At 42.8% G+C, this 19,292-nt stretch overlaps 1 protein-coding gene across 1 annotated transcript; it reads left to right on the top strand.

Annotated features, from left to right (window-relative positions):
• The first annotated feature begins 2,471 nt into the window (after positions 1-2,471).
• On the top strand, positions 2,472-16,868 carry LOC138467183 (protein unc-93 homolog A-like). Its single transcript, XM_069607244.1, has 9 exons — positions 2,472-2,565; positions 3,501-3,684; positions 5,572-5,753; positions 8,059-8,282; positions 10,014-10,136; positions 13,221-13,432; positions 14,339-14,474; positions 15,469-15,600; positions 16,603-16,868. Exons 2-9 carry the CDS (start codon positions 3,595-3,597, stop codon positions 16,866-16,868), a joined length of 1,365 nt encoding a protein of 454 aa, XP_069463345.1. The 5' UTR covers positions 2,472-2,565; positions 3,501-3,594.
• The last annotated feature ends 2,424 nt before the right edge of the window (positions 16,869-19,292 follow it).

Below are 19,292 nucleotides of genomic sequence, written 5' to 3'. Positions count from 1 at the left end.
GTTGAGTGCCTTTGCACAATCCCGTGGTGAGCAGAAGCCTCCTCCACTCAATACCACCACTCCTTCCCATCCCCCTTTCATCAAAGACTCTTTTCTGTTCCTTTCCATCCCTTGCACGTCTTCTCTGGCTATGTTGGTTCACCACTAGCATCTGTGGATTTCAACACCATAACTCCCTCTCCATTAAAAATAGTGCCTTGAAAACATCTAGTGCTGAGTCGCAACCTGAGGGGGCTGGTGCAGTGGTAGATTCTTCCAGGGTCCTTCTGGTGGTTCCATGTCATTTCATCGTGGGATGTTTTTATGTGGGGTTTTTACCGCAATTTTCTTAATGAAAAAACCCAGCAAATTCTTTTTAAATTCTTTTTGGGGGGGTTCCTCCCTAACCCCCCCCCCACCATTGTCTAAAACATGTGATGGGTTTTTTCCCCAAAAAAAATGTGTGGTAAAAAACACAGCGAAAAAAACATCCCGCGATGAAAGGGCGTCATACCCCTTCTGGTAGGAGCCATCGAATGGAGGGGAGGGACAATGCAGATCAGCAAAGATCTGCACCGATGGCCCTTATCCGGTATCACCCATTACTGCGCACACAATTACTGCACCTCCCAAAATGTCATATTTTAAAAGCCCCATTTCACTGCATATATATGTGGTGCTATGGGTTAAGTTAATAATGAAAGTGGGATGGTATGTCTGGCTGTAGGGGGTCTTGCACCACATACATATATGTAGCAAAATGAGTTAAAACAAAAACAAACCGACCTTTTGGGATGCACAGTAAGAAATGTGCAGTGATCCATTTTAAATATTGTGATTTGCATTTGTTTGTGTCAATAAAGTTGGGTAAAATGTTCCTCAATGTGGTTGGCACAAGGTGTAAGTCACTCTGTGTGTTGGGTTTTTTAGTTTGCAGAGGGGCCAGGAGTGTCGTGTAGCAGGCTAATAAGGGCATAATGGTGATCTATGTGGTCACAGCGCAATTTTGTCAATACTTTTTTTTGTTTTACCCCATTTTACCGCATCTATATATGCCGGGGGAGACCCCCGCAGCCCTTCCATAGCTCAAAGGCATTTATTATTAACTTAACCCATCCCTCCATATATGCATTGAAATGGGGATTTTAAAATCCGAAATTTCAGGATGATCCTCCTAGAGACTATGTACACCCACCAAGTCACCCCCATCATCAGGCCTAGGAAGTGCAGAATTCCTCACAGGGCATTAACTCTTCTTATTTCTTCTCTTCTATTGAGTGTTAGAAATGTGGTGGTACTGCCTAGAAGTTAAAGACTGATTGGTAACATACTCATAACTTGACCAACTGATTGCTTGATTGGTGAGCCAGATCCTCGGATTGTAAGGGAAGAAATGTCCCACAGTCTCAAGACAGAGGCAGCTTCTTCTGTACAGGGTGTTGGCAGAGGACACCTTATAGTGATGTTCTCAGCGCTCTTGATCCGTTTGTCATGTGATGTCATCAATAAAGCATTGGGGATCTCTCTGACAACAGAGCAAATCATTCTCACTGTGTAAGGGTTGCCCATGCCGGATATTGGAAAGACTCCGAGATTTACCTCGGAATGTGAAGGCATCTTAACATTTTGTCAGATATCTATTTTCTCTTTTAGAATTGACATTATACTATATTAAATAATACTGAGTTTCTCACACACCTGTCACTGCGCCATACTGAGTTATTTGACACTGTAATTTCATTATGTTTCCATTGGTCATAAAGTACTCATCCGTAATAGTGATTTAACAGAAAGTTATTTATTTTTCAATATTTTTCAAAATGGCACTCAAATCAGGGCAAGTCGTGTTTATGATGTTGACTGTTGATTTACATTTCGTCTGTACTATATGGATGTCATAGGGTTAAATCCCGCCTCCAAAGTGTCTGGTTCTGCGTCTCTCGTTCATGAAAAATATTGAAAAATTAAGAACTTTATGTTAAATCACTATTACGGATGAATACTTTATGACCGATGGAAACATAAAGAAATTACAGTGTCAAATAACTCACTATGGCGCAGTAACAGGTGTGTGAGAAACACAGTATTATTTAAGCTTTCTCAAAGAAGTGGTGGAACTCTATGACTCAGTAGATTAACACACAGTGCAACATTAAGTTCCAAGAGGAACATTCACAAGTAAATCCAGTCGGGGGTGTCCATAGGTTGAAATCCACCTAAAAGTTCTTCGATATAAGACTATACTATATTAGATACACATTCTGGCATGAGATCATGTCAAAAGTACCAAGTTGTGAAATTGCTAATTGACAGTAGCGATTACGTGGATGAGTGGATGATGAAATCAAACTTCCCAAATGAGTGACTCGGATGATGTTTCAAATTTCCATTTACTTTCCTAGTGGCACTGGTTATAATTTTAGGGTGTGCCCAGTCTCACTTGTTATAAAGCAGGCGAGCAGTTCTTCGGAGGTTGTGAATGAGATCCAGGCTCCAAGACAGCTGTGCACTGGTGTCTCCCATCTACACTGAAGAAAAGGAACATCTGTAACTAAGAGGACCCTTCAGCGACCTGCAGACAGAACAGTGAGTTACAATCTGATTCAGTTTATATGGATATGTGTGGGTGCTCTCAAACATGACCAGCCACAATCCGGAGGCCGTATTAGAGTACAATGGCCCCGCAAAGTGACTGGAAACGGTGCTCTCCCCATACTGCATGTATTGCAGCATGGAGAGCACGGCATTTATGCTCAAGCAGCTGCTGTAACACTCCTCAATGTAAGTGCATTACTTTATCTGTATGAGATGTGAGATGCGCTATCAATGCTCACTCCACAAGACCGTTCACCTATACCTTCTGTGTATGGCCATATCACACAGTGGTTAGTCTTGTATTGGGTATCCACAGCTGTAGAGCACCGCCAATGAGTGCAGCAGCTGCACATTTACAGGATCTCCTCCACTAGGTTGCATCACCAGGAGGTCCCAAGTATAAAGCGATCATGAAAATGCAGCCATTGGCCCCACGATAAAGGGGGACTGTCAGTGCAGAGCTCACTCCTGAAGAATGCAGCAGATCATAGAAATGACGCATGCAGAGTGGCTGATGTGTTCTGCCGCTGTATATTTACCACTAATGGTAAAACAGGCTTTGCTAAACGAATTGCTGCTAGATGGTAGCATGCATGTAATACCACGCTGCCAGTAATACATCATTATAAACTGGATAAGTCTATCTCCTGGCACATGGCTTTTTTGGCAGAGCCTAACTTATAGCAGCAGTGTTTGGCCTTTACACAGGCCCCTTACGTGTCAAAGTTTAGCCTTAGAGGGAGAGGTGTTTTCTGGTGAGTGGGAACCGTGGGACCTCACCCTATAGTGTTGTGTTTCCTTCTACCCAACAGGATCTCTGCACCACAGATCAGCATGCAGGCCTGTCTGGAAATGTCAATAGTCTATAGATTCATTCAGCATAATAGGATTCCTATAATGTCAAACATGTCTATCCTTATTTACAGAGCACATCATCCTCGCGTGAGCCTAGAACGGCGAGCTCAGAACCTCCACAGCTAAACCTCACCTCTCTGAGTTACTGCACTTCCTGAAGTGAAAATGGGACTCACTCGTTTCAAGAACATCCTCGTTGTGTCCTTTGGGATGTTATTCCTGTATACTGCGTATGGCGGCCTGCAGACTTTGCAGGTAGGTGGCAACGGGCTGTCCTACTCCTTTGAGTCTGTGCCAGACGTCCTTGTGCCTTGTGTCCACAGCGCTTCTCCTTTGCTTTGCCCTGAATTTACATGCAGTCTTCCTTTCCTGAACACACCTCTAGCATGAACCCAGAATGTTGCAACACACACAGGGAGTTGACATGACTCAACATCACATCAGCCGATTGCTGGCAGGATGATAAAATGAATAGCAACTCTGAAGGCTCTGGCAACTGAAATAGTAACCGGCTTTCTCTGGCTTAACATATCTCGGTCTAGAAGATACTAATCTTTAGGGTCTTTGCAATCAATGTATGTTATGCCAGATATAGCCAGATGCTATGTCAGTTGCCAGGGACATCAGAATGTGTCTCTGGGATACTGGCTCCTTTATAATAGTCAGATGGGTAGCAGGACGCTGCCCATTTTAAACGAGCTGCCCATAGCTACAACCGGGATCTTTTTGTTCGGCAGGTTAAAATAACAATTAATATATTATCTGTTTGGGTTGTTATATTGTTTGTGCACATTTGAAGTCACCCCTATAAAACAGAGTATTATTTTAGTCCTGTGATTTAAACTTTTTGAATATACATTTAACTTTATGAAGGGATTCATTGATCACGTGGCTTCCACCAGGTGCATTTATTCTATCTTGTCCATATTTTGATATACACACTTTTTAGGGTAGTCCTTATAGTAGGCTGCGGCTTACTTTTCCTTGGCAGAATTCTGTGACCTGGCTTATGAGCGTGCTAATATGTCCTCATTTGCATGAATTGGGGACGTGCTAAAATGGCATTGGATGTTATTTTTTGACAAAGCATAAGGACAATAAGACAAGAGAGCACAGCTAACTACACAGCACCCCCAAATCCTCTTGTATGCACTGGGAAGAGGAGCGACCCGGCAAACCAATTGCTTGTCTTCAAATGTTACCTTCCAATGTGTCAAATTATGCAACTCTAGATAGCAACCAAATGACTGCATCAGATAGAACTGTACGGGGCACTTTGCCCTTAGGGGCATGCATTATTGGATGGTAGGCAAACTTTGCATATTATTTATTAAAACCCATCCATGCTGCCATTAATTGTCATGCTGTGTTCTCCAACTCTCTTTCTTATTTATTTAACTTGAATGAATTATCAATTATTTTAAAAAAAAGTCTTCAAGGCAATAACATTCTTGTCTAGAGTCTGTTCTATTTTATCCACTCTGCATTAGTAGGATTACACCTTTATTCCCTGCCCATTGTGCAAGCTTCCGCCACAATACCTTTGCACAAATGTTCCCTGTAACATCCGGAAGAGCAATCATCCAGTGATTGGCTGGGTCTTCCTTCTTGACTAGTAGCTGCAATGGGATCAATACACCAGCCATCCTTGAGCTGGCCACAAACTCCTTTTCTCCCACTTCAATGAATAGTGTGTGTGGAATGTGTGCCTATTTGTTAGAACACCTTTGTATGGCTAAATTACATAAACAAACAGGGCCGCTCCAGGCATGTAACACCCTCAAATAACATTTTCATGTTGCTGATCCTACTCTTTCACACTCATTATGTCATGCTAACGCTGACATACATTTCAATACCCGACAAATAAATATTGACTCATAGATTTTCTCGAATGAACAAATCTCAATCACTCGGAGCACCTCCTCTTCTGCCCCCAGCCCTCCAGTGATCCCCCTCTTTCAATATCTTTTTATTCTTAAGGCATCTTTTGTATTGCTGGTTACCTTGTGCACCACCAATGACTGAGCTTCTCAGGGCATAGCCTGTATTTTCATGGCATGTTTGAGACAAAGACTAGGGATCTTTTTCATTTTATGGATTGTTGGTAAAGACATGGTTTCTTTCTCTTTGCTTCCACAGAGCAGCCTGAATAAGGAACAGAACATGGGAGTCGTGGCTCTGGCAGTCATGTATGGAGCCTTCTGCTGTTCTTGTCTATTCCTCGCTCCAATCCTCACAGAGAAACTGGGCTGCAAGTGGACCATTGTCCTCTCCATGTGCTGCTTCATTACGTACACCTTGGCCAACTTCTACCCAAAATGGTAATCTCCTTTTCCTGCAATTTTCAGAAGTTGGACAATCAATTTCTGTGTTCCTTCAAAATATTTATTTTTAAATCCATCAACATTTTCATATCATTATTTAAAGTAGTTCAATGTGCAGCCTTTCAGCAATAGTGTATGTATTCATTTAATTAATAGTGGAGTTCAATAAGGCACCATCGGCTGGCGCAGCCACTTCACAGGGACTCCAAAGCGTAGGGAAGGGGGGAAGGGAATCCCAATCCTTCACAAACTTTGGAAACATTCCGATCAGTTAAGTGCAAGGCAAAAGAGCAGACAGAAGAGCAGACGACAGTAACTGGGTATAAAACAAGAACACAAGAACAGATAAGTACTCGGCGATGGCAGGGAGAATAGATTAAAGGTTTAGACAAGAACATTGAACGGTAAGAACCAGGAAGAGGACAAAAGAGTGCAGGAGAATAATAAGGAGTGAAAGATGGAGGGCAAACAATGATGACGTAATATGAAGGCGATGGGACAGACAGGGACAAATTCAGGAAGCACGTTCAAGCGTGCCAAGAAGCTCATATGGCTGCGAATGATGAGGATTATAGGCTGAAAGATTTTATGAAAAGGAAGGATTTCAATCCTTTGCAGAAGTGAAGATGATTCGCCACAGATCGGAAAGCAGCTAGTAATGTAGATTTTACTTTTGCAAGTGAGCATCTTTACATATCTGCTTCTGCCCAGACCACATCATTTAAATGAAGTGTTCCATTGACTTAATCATTTCCTCATACATCAACAAAATCACTTGGCATTGAATATGAAGAAAAGGATTAATCACGCAAATGAAACACCTAATTGCCAGTTGCATCCATAATTTTGCTTTTGAGTAATTGGCGGCACGCTCGCTCCCTGTGCAATGATCAGTATCAACAGATGTGTTGAATGCGTTTGAAACTCCAAGTTTTGCCTGGGACATGCAGTCCTTTTTTATATATTTTCGTTTCTGAGTAGGTTGTTCATAGTTCTTGTTTTTCAAAATATTATAAAGTTCCTCTTAAAATGAGCTGTCTTGCCTTGAAGGGGACAGCAACAAAAAACGTAACCCTCCCTTGCTGGAGTAGGTAGTTTCCTAATTTCTGTGAAAGGTTGCATTAAGGAGACTGTACTCATTCCAGGAGTAAACAATACATTCAGCTGTCCATGTTTGTACAGAGACCCGCAATACCCAGCACCAATTTCAATGAAGCTAGAACCTTTTCCAATCTCGTGTTATCCCAAATCTCCCTTATTTTACTAGCAGGAAAGTAATCTGTGAATGAATGCCGGAAGTAAGGCAGGGACTTGCTCCGGATCCTAGAGAATGATGTGTTGGGACTGCTTTAGACTGTTTCATGCTGATGAGATCATTACTGTTGTAGAACAAAAACATATTTGAAACAGTTGACAATAGTCTTGAATTTAGAGATTTGGTCAAATTGTCTCCACTGACACTTACAAATAGTTGATTGAGCAACTATCATGTCCACCACCACTGCAATAAATCGTGTTAAATTAATTGCCTCATCACGAGTTGGGCAGTAGCCCTTAAATGCAGTGGGAATGGGGTTACCGCCGCATTTAAGGGTCCGCCCAATCATGAGTATGGCCTGTTTACCGCCAGCTCTGAGCTCTTTGTCCACACACTGGATAAATGCTGATTTTGGTGCTATTACCGCGCAGTAATACTGGTGGCGGTAATTGCACTGAAAATTCTCCATTGGTTCCAATGGACCCAATGGGGAATGGGGAATAATGTTTACCATCCAACCCGTGATCCAACAGTAAAACCGCCAGACAGGTGGGCAGTAACACAAATAAAGTGGGGCGGCATCCCAGTTGAGATACCATCCAACTCATGATGAGGCCAATCTTTTATTACACGCCTGCCTACCGAAGACTAGTATCTGAGCGGTGGACTGGGATTCAAACCTGTGTTGCTCCACATTGTTTTGCTTCCAAGACACACACATTGCCCCTGAGGTATCCTCGTAGGCCAGTTTTTGCCTGAATATACCAAAAAGTTAAACACTTATTTAGAATAACATAATAATTGATGTGCAAGCATTGATGAGCAAGCCTCATCAAACAAAAAGATTCCTTCATAGGGTGATCATTGCAAATTACTTTCTTGAAATAACAAATCAGCTTAACTCCTCCTGTCTGTTAAGCATTGTTTGAGGTGGAAATGTTTTTCCCAGGGAGGAAAGCGTTAACATTATATTGCAGTGCCAGATGTAACCCTTCCACAGACATGTAAAGAAAAAAATGAAAATAAGAGACCTTTATTTTACAGGTACACCCTGGTCAGCACCTCAGTTCTTCTGGGCTTAGGAGGAGGATCTCTCTGGACGGCCAAAAGGACCTACATAACAGTGATTGGACGAAAGCATGCAGTGACGGCGAGGAAAATAGCAGAGGATGTCATCAACGAATACTTTGGAATCTTCTTTCTCATTCTCCAGACAGGTCGCATTTGGGGAAATCTAATATCATCTATGATATTTGATTTTTCTAGAGGTAATAAAAAATACAGTTACTGTCTTCTCACTCAAACCTCCTCCCACAACCAGCGTTTCCCACTACCCAGCTTTAGCAATGGTAAACCTCCCTGAACCTCCGTCACTAAACGTTCCTCTCTTTCTTCTCTTGGGACAACAGCATCAGCTTTCAGAAATCATCCACCAACCAGCCCTCACCAAACATGCCATTACAGACAACATGAACCTGTTGTCCTCCCTCTCTGCCACCCACTCATATCTCATTGATCAAAGAGCCAAACTCATCATGTTATGATAACAACCTCATGTGCTTTGAGTCCAAGCCTCAGGCTTCTGGGCACTGCCACTCACTCAGTCTTGTCACCACACATACTTGCTACTTCCAAGCATTTATTGGCAAAGGCTTCTAATAACTCAATAAGTAATAACTTGGTTTCCTTAATGCACATACACTTCCCAGACCATCCTGACCAGAGCATCCTGTGACATGTGATCTGCATCATGCTGAGCAGAAGGACAAGGTTCAACAACTACAGCACCACCACTCTCTGCCTTAACTTTGCAGAAGACCACCTCTCAACATTCACTGCCCACCCATCACACTGATACCAATGGCCCCCTTTATCCACTGGGATATCACAGGGATCCCTCCTATCATGTCTTCTTTTCACCGATTATGGGAAGAACGCACCTGCTTTACCCAATACCATACATTCATACACAAAATTAATTCTAAACACATGTATGCTTCCTCCCCAGTGCTCCAATCATGCCAGGAAGTGCCCACTTCTCTAATGTAACGCCACCCTTTTACAGCACGACACTAAGATTATTAAAGAACAATGCATATTAGTGCTTTTGTTATATAATATTCTAACAAACTTAACACATATTTTTCTTCTCCAATTTAGTTCATTCTAAAGCGATTGTGAATATTTGTTGATGAGAACATTCAGTTCAGAAAAGTACTTACGAGTTTATCACTGCTAGCATATTTTGAAAACGTTTACAGGACCATACAATACCATACTCGTGCTGAGAATAGGGGGGATGGGTTAAGGTGCAATGGCAGGACTTTTTAGAAGAATACTCTAGAAGTGGCATCTGCCTTTCATCCGGGTGGGTTGATCCTGTTAACCAAGAGGTGATTGTTGGGCATGCTGGTGACCTCCATGGCTTATCCACAGCCACCTTCAGTGCTTCATCTTATCTTTTTGCCATTTGCTTTTTTCTGTATTTAGAAAGTCTTGCCTTATTACAGCAGTCCTAAAAAGTGAGCCTTGATATAGTCAACGCCTTCTCACAAAAAGTAAAACACATCACTGTTAATTGAGTTATGTACTAAAACTGAACTGAAAAAGCACAACAGTGTCCATCGTCCAAATAGCTTTTTTTACATTGTCTTGGTACTGTCCGAGACGTAATTCTAAAATTATGTATTTCTTCTTAAGCAATGGGCAAAATCATTTCATTTACTGCCTTTTCCCTCTTTAGGATTTCATGATAGTATGTTGTTCTAAGATTCTATTTTGCATTTTGGATCTATCCTCATGTCTATTACTAAAACTTTCTCTGTTGTGGACACACAGCTGTGGAGTCTCCACTGGAAAACTCCACCTGCTCCTTGAAAAAGTGAAGGTCCATTTATCAGAATAATGAAACAACATGAGTTTTGCCTGAAAATGTAGCAGGAAGCATCAGTCTATAGAAGAAAGTGAATTATTCCGTATTTTGTCTCCTTGCTATTTAGGGTCAAGGCGTCAAGGTCTGAATGGTAGCTACTGTGGAGCAGATGACTGTCCAGGCTCAGAGGCTGTAACATCACCTCGCCCATCTGACACTGTGATCTACACTCTGCTGGGCTCCTACACCGGTAGGTTTAAAACTGACTGCAATTTTTTTTAATGTAAAACATACTGTATCCCAAAGTTATTATCATGACTGATTGGTCATCATGATTTATTGGAACTCATTCTCATGTGCTGAAGCTTAAGCCACAGCATTCTTTAAGTTTACCTGAGGAACCTCCTTTGCGATGCAGAGATAAACTTGTCAGTATCCTAGAAATAGCGTTTTGAGGGATAACCGTGCCAGGGGAGAATATATCACAATGTTCCACTAGGATATGTGTCATAGAAGGCTGCACTAGGTAAGTACGTGTATAGTAAAATGTCACATCTGGAACATCCGTGTAGTGCATGAACTGAATTGCATAGGCAGTGCATATTTACATCCCATTTAGAAATCTGTCCGTTGGTGATAAGGACGGCCCCACGGGAGGCTAATGAAAGAGATGGGAGCGTCCTAGGTGGAACCACAGACAGGGCATAAGAGGTGAAGGGGAAAGAGTGGCGACCAAACAGATAAACCACTTTGTCCAGGTAGCTCAAGGGCACAGGGATGAGGCCCCCCTTCAAGGGGCCCAGGGAAGTGATGGCGGCTGCCCACCAGGATATGCCTGAGCCCAAAGCAGTGTAGACATCCATTAGTCTGAAGGCAGGGGAGGAGGGTGGAGGAGGCATCACCTCTAAATAGCCCTGCAGACAACCACTACCCGGCACAGCATATAGGAAGGAGACCACGCCCCCTCCCAGGACACCACAATACACAACACTGGCAGGGACGCGTACCACAGGTGGCCAAAGTGGAGGAGGTACAATGGGGCACCACAACTAACCAACCCACTTAAGAATCACCCTTCTGCTTAAACCTCTCAAACTCTAAACTAAACACAACCATACCTATATTGCACAACAAACAGCATGCACTTCACTACACTGCAGCAACCACACATAGTCTCGCACAACAGCACATGACAGCTACCAACCGAATAATCACACCTATGCTCAGCGAACAGTGTAAACCGAACTGAAGCTGCCAAAAGCACATCACAGCTCTCTTGCGCTTTTCCTGCTCAGTCCTACTAGCTTACCCTACCCTCTTGCTTTTCAGATCTGCCAGAGCACCAGGGGACTACTCTGGTGGTGACAGTGTGCGGTATAAATATCCTTTAACATATCATAACAAAACATTCTCTATGAAACACAAAGGGTGCAAATTAATGTAATTTAGCCAGGTCAATAAGCATCATTTGTGATCCCTGACCTATTAAGAGCATTAATGCGCTCAAGCCATTCACGGTAATATGGTCTATGGTAATATTCTAAAGTCCCACATCTGATGTAACAATGCAGTGGTACTTGTCCTGTGGCAGAACATGCAGTTTTCAGGAATATATCCAAACTATCATGAATCCAGGATGTTAGTTTTGTTAGATGTGAATGGAACAATCTATCAATGAAACAAGATAAACCTTCAGACAGATTTGCTCTGCATTCAGGGGAGTTTGCAAATGTTTAGAGAAATATTGTAATGATTTTCCTATGGTGCTTCTTTATTAAATACACGGTTAAGGGCCTGATTCAGAAACACATTTTACAATGGCTCAAGCTCATTGAAAAACGAATTGTAAATCAGGCCCTCTGAGTTCAATCAACTTACGAATACTGTAGGTGACGGAAGATATCAACGTACTTACGGATATATGCAGGCTTCTGCCCGCACTGGGACACCGAATCAGCACTCATCATTACATGGATGCATTTGTGATTTATCCCTCTTTTGGGCTTTTATTAGAATTATTCTTATGATTTTGGACTGAATGTCTCTCTATTCTTGGGTGATTGGGTTTAAAAACAAGATCTGGTCCAATTATGTTTTTTCAAAAGCTTAGGCAATCAGCATTTCAAGCATATTAAGATAGTTACAGTAAAAAGTTGGAGGTATAAAACACGATTGTGATGTAGTCTACTTGTCCTTTTTACATAGATTTCAATAATAGCTTGGCACTTGAGGGGTTAATGTATTATCTATTTTTGCAAATGGATCAGTTTTCGCAATGATAAAGAGTGACTTTGGCCTGGAAATTCCACATCCTAATCCGCCATATTACAGAACACCTTTAAGTACAGTATTTGATGTATAGCAAGAGCCTTAATGGGTCATTGGGGAACACCAGTCATAGAATTTGAAGAATGCTTGCATAATATTTTTCTATGTTCTATTGTATACATGCATAAAGATCAATAGAAGTTGAATGGAATCACAACATGGAGCTGGAGGAAATAAAAGACAAAGTGACAACACCCCAAGTTCTTGTTTTGTCTGAGTGATCAAATAGATTCCCAACTATCACCTGTGCTGCCATTGAGGTGTCTGATTCCATATCATTGAGTTGGCCATCAAATCATTGGGTTGTTTCTTGCCGAGCCATTGCTGCTTATTTTCTTCTTAAACCAATGCTTTGATGTTTATTTCTGTTCTGTTTCTCAAAAGTTTACATCAGATGCGAGTCCGAGTGACAATGTGTGTTTGTTTCACATGTTGCAGTGTAGGATAATCCAATCATATTTGTGTCGTCTTTTTGTGTGGACAAGGTAGCTCATCGAGCTAAGCACTCACTCAGTGATCTGTGTGCTGCCTGACATCACAGGTTAAGGTCAGACCTTCTTAGGTCAATCATTTCAGTGCAATACAATTGGATAAGAATAGCCCCTAGTATTGCAATACTTACAACCGGGACAAAGCCGGCATAATGTGTATATAGAAATGTGGTATTTATATTTTGCTACAGTTAGATGACCTTTTTTATTCTCCATATACAATGTGCGAGAATTCAGGTGCTAACCCATTGGTTTCCTCGGTAACCCAAAATGGTTTATCGTGATCCTATGTTTGCCTTCCAACCTATGGTAGCAAACTGAGGGGATCAGCTTCTACTTAATTTGAAACCTAACAATAATTCCATTCATCCACTTATTTTCTTGAAAATAAAGAATATAATGATTCTTTAAAGTAGAAATGACTCTGCAATCAGGTATTGTTTTTATACAAAACACTTAACACCACACATCACAATACCCTGTTGTCTAACCCCTAATATGCTCTTCTTTTGCAGGCTGTGGGGTCATTGGTGTGGCATTAATTATCATATTTTTGGATCGAATTGAAAAAAAGGACGGACAAGAAGTGGAAGAGAACAAACCGTCCTTTTGCTCTACATTCTTGGCCACCTTCCGGCAGCTGCGTGATAAGCGCCAGTGTCTTCTGATCCCGCTCACAATCTTCGGTGGACTTGAACAAGGGTTCCTTGCAAGTGATTACACAAAGGTGCGTATCAATATAAAGGAGGCAGCATTGTACAGCTCTTGATCTATGCATTCTTTTATCTGCGTAACATAATCTATTATACTGATGGGGTACAGGAGGAATGCGCAAGTCATTCCTGATTTTCAGTTTTTCATTTTACTAAAGGGAACCAATGGAGTGTGATATTACTTACGGGGATAGGAAGCTACTCCTAGAAAAGCGGCTCAATGAGTTAAACACACACTCAGGGATATATGTGCAGCATCAAGTTACAGGTTCAAATCCTAATGAAGTCAAATCAGCCCATTATCCTTCCCAAGTCGATATATATTGGATACTGTTGAGTTGAATAATAATGCTCCCTACTATTACAGTATCAGAAAAGGAGCCCATTTCAAAAAGTAACAAGTGAAATAATAAATTCAAAACGCCTGTCACATAAATTGGCTTACTTTTGAAAACAGCATAGGGTGCCCAAATCCTAGATACATTGAATTACTGAAGACTGGCAGTGAGATCACAACATACCTGAGTCTGGCAGCGACTTTGCTATTGTGCAAAGATGCAGTTTTATAGAAGCCATGCCATGGAACTCTGTTCACTGTACAAAACACTGTTGACATTGACATGAAAGCTACTGAATTTTGGATGCCTGAATTTATCACTAGCAGAGCACAGCCACACCAGCAAGGACCGCTGTGGTCCTAGAAATTCCTTCCAGCACGCGGCCCTGAAGTTCTGCACTGATTGCCTTTCTGTTCTAAGAGCATCTATGTCCTGGTCTCAAGGATTACTTTACATGTTGCATTCCAATTATCCGAATGTAACAGGCAGCACGTTGCTTCTTTGGGAATATTATTGAACAGTTTTTCGGATTCAGAAATCTTTAAGCCTGAGAGTAACCACATTTGATGTATTTCTTCACAGTCATATGTCACCTGTGTCCTCGGACTGAAATTTGTGGGCTACGTGTTGATCTGCTTCGGAGTATCCAATTCAGTCTGCTGTATGTTCTTCGGAAAGATATCCCAATACACAGGCAGGATCGCCATCTTTGTCACCGGTAAGTTAACCTTGTGCCTTTAATATACACAGAGCAGCTATGCCTGGGTGGTGCGGCTTAGCCACAGCTGCCACCACGATGCACATGTGCAGGAATCAGAGGGTGATAAACTGCCATCCCAGGCCTGGAAAGTGCTCCAGACAATAGCAAATATTGTGCCCCTTTGTGGAGGGCGTGGAGCAGGATGTGTTCTAGGAATCCTCAATGTTTTCTAGGCAATGGGGTACATTTTTGTTTTGAACGTAATAATTTGATGAAAATTGCTTCAATATTATAATATCCCAGCAATAAAAGCCCGGAAACGGATGTCATAAAACAAACTAATTTCACATTGAAAGTAACCTAAACAGCAAACATAAGTGGGTTTTAAATGAATAAAGTATAAATAACTACTTTTTACATATTTATACATAAAAGCTGAAGTCTGTCTAAATGTATGTTAACATCTATTTATGATACATCATTCATTGGTGGTATGGGGGTAACTACTCAGCACTGCTTTAGTTGAACTTAACCTATATTAATTTGTGAAATTATACATTTTCAATCTGGGGAGACCCTCCATGGCTCCGCCCCTTCCCTACCTACTCTAAACGTACCTCTGCAGTCCACGGGTGTTTTCTTTTCTGTTTTGATCGTTTTAAAAATTCTTCATGTTTAGCTTAGTTCATTATAAAGGAGCTTTATTTTGGGATAAAAATATATCACAATTAGTTATTCTCAGTAAATGATATTTTACCTATTTCACTTCAGTATTCTTCATGTTTGAGTCATTTTTACTCTGTATGGGAACTTCGTGGACCCTTTTTCTCAGTTTAGATTAGATGTTAGGCACTTTATCGCTGTCTCTCTCTTACTCTCTCGCCCTTTCTTTTGGTTTCTTATAACACAGCAGTAGATTTATTGATACAGGTTCTGAATTGTATTGTCTACAGTCTAACACTATCATTCCTAGAGTTCTCCCCATCAATACTGTGGCATTTCCTATTGACAGGTGCTGGGGTGCATGCAGCCTGCATTATTGCACTGCTGCTCTGGAAGCCTAACACCGACCAGTTTGCAGTGTTCTTCATTTTATCAGCCCTCTGGGGCATTGCTGATGCGGTCTGGCTGGCACGAACAAGTGGTGAGTCCAGATACATATGTATGAATTATCACAGAAATGGATTTCCTTCAACCACCTCTCATATCACTAACTCACTCACCCTTTTTCTATCTACCACAAGGACCACCCACAAACGCCCTGCAGAGAATCCCACTCACCTGTTTTCTTTCTACAAACAAGAGCCACCCACAAATACCCTACAGAGAAACCCACTCACCATTGTTCTGTGTATACACAAGAGCCACCCACAAATACCCTGCAGAGAAACCCACTCGCACTTTTTCTTTCTACACACAGGAGCCACCCACAAATATCCTGCAGAAAAACCCACTCACCCGTTTCTTTCTACAAACAAGAGCCACCCACAAATATCCTGCAGAGAAACCCACTCACCATGTTACCTTCTGCACACAAGAGCCACCCACAAATGCCCTGCGGAGAAACCCACTCGCACTTTTTCTTTCTACACACAGGAGCTACACAAACAAACTGCAGAGAAACCCACTCACACTTTTACTTTCTACACACTGGAGCCACCCACAAATACCTTGGAGAAAAACATTCCCTTATACATCCCTCCAGCCTCTAACACTAAAACCATGCAAACTCTCCACCTCTCCAACCAACTCACCACAAATAGCAGTTTCTCTGGCACTCCCACGAACCATCCACACCCTCAGAACTGACTTGGTTTGCAACTTAACAAGCAGAGTAACAAGATCAGAGGCTCCCATATTGCAACACACACGTGTCTCAACGCAACTCACTTACCTTACTGGCATAATGAACATGGTTACTTTTCATGTGCGTGCAGCAACACGCCAGGTTTCGCATCATTATGCTCCTTCCCATCCCACTAAAGCAGCCCTCCATACAAGATCCAAGTACATTAGTACAGTTGAGAAGAGAGAAATAACTATATTAATACTAGACAAACCACCGAAGCATAGTGGCGACACATGTGTATGGAATAATTGTTTGGAAAGCATCTTCTTAATGCGTAAATCATCTGCTTTTTTCCAGCTCTCTATGGAGTCTTATTTGAAAAGAACAAGGAAGCGGCGTTCTCTAACTGCTGCCTTTGGGAGTCGGTGGGGTTCGTCGTTGCCTTTGGGTACGGCTCCTTCCTGTGCGTCTACGTGAAGCTCTATATCCTGCTGTGCGTGCTGGCTGTTGGGATGCTCTTCTATGGCGTCGTTGAATATCTGGAAGCCAAGAACCCTGCCTCCAGCACTTACACAGTAAACACGGAAAGCCAGGACACCACAGTTGAGATCCCACGCACCTGAGGGGACAAGACTGTGACATGAACCAGAGACTTTTGCTAATGTATTTATGTGCGCACTTAATTTATTTTATAAGTACTGTTGAGACTTTATTTATATGCCTTTGAATTAAGGTTATTTATGTGTATTTAATTTAACAAATGGAGCACCTACGTAGCAGCATGCCAGCCCTCCTCACGCTGGAGTTAGCAGCGCGAGAAATAGGAGTCTACGGAGGGCTGCTCAGGGGCAACGCTCTAGCCTTGAAAGCAAGAGGATGCACAGCAACATGGGTTCGATCCCCAGGTCCGCGCTTAGAAACCTCTGGGTATTAAGCGCATTATACATAACCAATTACAAATGGGCAGCACATCAGTCACAGATCTAACAATGCGACCCCCAGATTCCAACCCTATGGTGACAAGACAACTGCTGAGGTAAAAGAGGGAGCCCTAAGGGCCGAAAGACGAAGCAGATTTGCAGCCGCAAGTGTATGCGCAAAAGTTCAAATGGGCCATCATCCGTGGCAGGTCCTAATAAAAATGTGTGTGCACAAATGGTGGCGGTATTGCGCAGAGTTGTAGTTCTATTAGTGTGGGTGTTAACAGGTGGGACTGCGAGGATGATGCACAATCTCGACCTCTTCCCACTCAGTAACCCCGGTTATTCCGGCTCCTCCCTTAGTATGATATATTCGATTGGACCCTTATTTTTGCTATATATAATTGATTGTGCGTGTATCTGTTGAGTAATGAAATCTTGTGTATTTTTGTATTTGTTTTATGTTTTGGAGGGTACGTTGTAATAAGTTGTGCTACGCAGTAACACGACAGACTGATAACACCCACTTTCCACCAGCAAAATGGGCATGTCTGGAGGAGTGGGCATGGCCAGGCAATGCAAATGAGGGACACACCTGCAAACACAGCGGGGGTCCCTGATTCCAAAGGAGCAGCCTGGCCCTTGCTCCTGCACCAGCCCGAGGACATGAACACATCAGCAGGAACACATGAGCTTCTCTACAAGTTTCCCCTGAAAGCGATGCAGCCCTCCCAGGGATTCATACCACTCTCAGAAACGACGTTTACAGTCCACATTTCTCCGTCCCATGTTAAATTGTACATCCAGAAACCTGTGCCTAGCGATTACCCTGTTTTTTGTGTTTAGCTGGTGCAAATTGCCTTTGTCGCCTATGGGCCTGATTTACAAAGTGTTTTTCAATGAGATTGCACCATTGCAAAATGCTTGGGTGAATCAGGCCCACGAAGTTCTTTGTGAATCACTCGGCGCATGTAATATGCGTGTGGCTGCAAATGCAAAATGCAGTTACAAGCGATTGTCTGCAGAGCTGGAATGTTTGTGAATTTGGTCCAAAGTGTTTTCAAAGAAGTGAATAGTAATAAAGACAACAAATCCCACATTATTCCTCTCTCCTCCTCATATTTCTGGAGCCATATTGCGTCAGGGTGTTTGTCTTGTACTTCTTGTATTCGTACCCACTGTGATGCTGTTACTTTAAATAGAAAGCCTCCCATGTCACGTGGGTAGGGAGTGGGAGCAACGGGAAGGGGAGGGGCGGACGATGGGGGAAAGCAGTTCAAGTTTATGTTTGAAGGATAAGCTCTTGGTGTCTTCCTTTTCCTTGATGCTACGCACCTGAAAGCCTGTGTGGGTTTGATTGTCAGGCAAGGTCTGCCTAGACAGCACATTGGCGACGAGGCGGGCGATGGACCCGTGATGTCGGCATTACCCTCCAAGCACAGGCGCGAGTTGAGGTGCAGCAGACACGGCTTGAAGGATGTTTGCCGGCCATAAAGCAAATTGATTTGTAGGCGCGTGATGCACTCAAGGCGTACTGAGCCTCACAATGCTGCCCCGTTTTGCCTGGGCTAGGAAAAGGTACGAACCAGTTCTGGCGTGGAAACTCGAGTTTGCTGAATGCACGTGCGAGCGCTGGCTCCGCCCACCGTAGGACTCTGCGCCACCGCCGAAACAGCACCTGGCTCCAGAAAGCAGTGGAGAACACCTCAGCAGAAGCTGCAACCTCAAGCGGACAGCCTCCGTGATCCCACACACGCTGGCAGACACGTGGCTCACAGGCGAAGTGAAAGCACACTATTACATCAAAGGAGAAACCATTTCATGCCCTCTGTACTTCACGCCACAACACCCCTGCTGTCAGTGCTAACAAGACATTTGCAAGGAAAAGGTCAGTCACTCACAAGCCTGCATAGTGAAAAGTGATCTGCAAATTCCTTCAAGCTATCATATTGACACTCCAAAATGTCAGTGGATAATGACGCACTCTCGGTTCCGCTCACCCCGGCTCCGGCTCTACCATCCAGGATCCAAGACAGCCTCATCACACAACTTCCCCCACACTTTGACTTGACAGAATCCAGCAGTCTGGGACCTCAGTGGAAAAGATTGGTCAGGGACTTTGAAGTG

This window comes from Ambystoma mexicanum, chromosome 4q (assembly GCF_040938575.1).
Source record: "Ambystoma mexicanum isolate Mex_15411 chromosome 4q, UKY_AmexF1_1, whole genome shotgun sequence".
Taxonomy (NCBI): Eukaryota; Metazoa; Chordata; class Amphibia; order Caudata; family Ambystomatidae; genus Ambystoma; species Ambystoma mexicanum.
Note: the sequence above shows the minus strand (reverse complement) of the source record. Positions and strands in the feature narration are given on the sequence as shown.

Coding starts and splice junctions, on each gene's coding strand:
- LOC138467183 (XM_069607244.1), top strand. CDS start 3,595: ATGGGACTCACTCGTTTCAAGAACATCCTCGTTGTGTCCTTTGGGATG. Junction 8,283..10,013: donor GATATTTGATTTTTCTAGAG/GTAATAAAAAAT, acceptor CTTGCTATTTAG/GGTCAAGGCGTCAAGGTCTG. Junction 14,475..15,468: donor GATCGCCATCTTTGTCACCG/GTAAGTTAACCT, acceptor TCCTATTGACAG/GTGCTGGGGTGCATGCAGCC.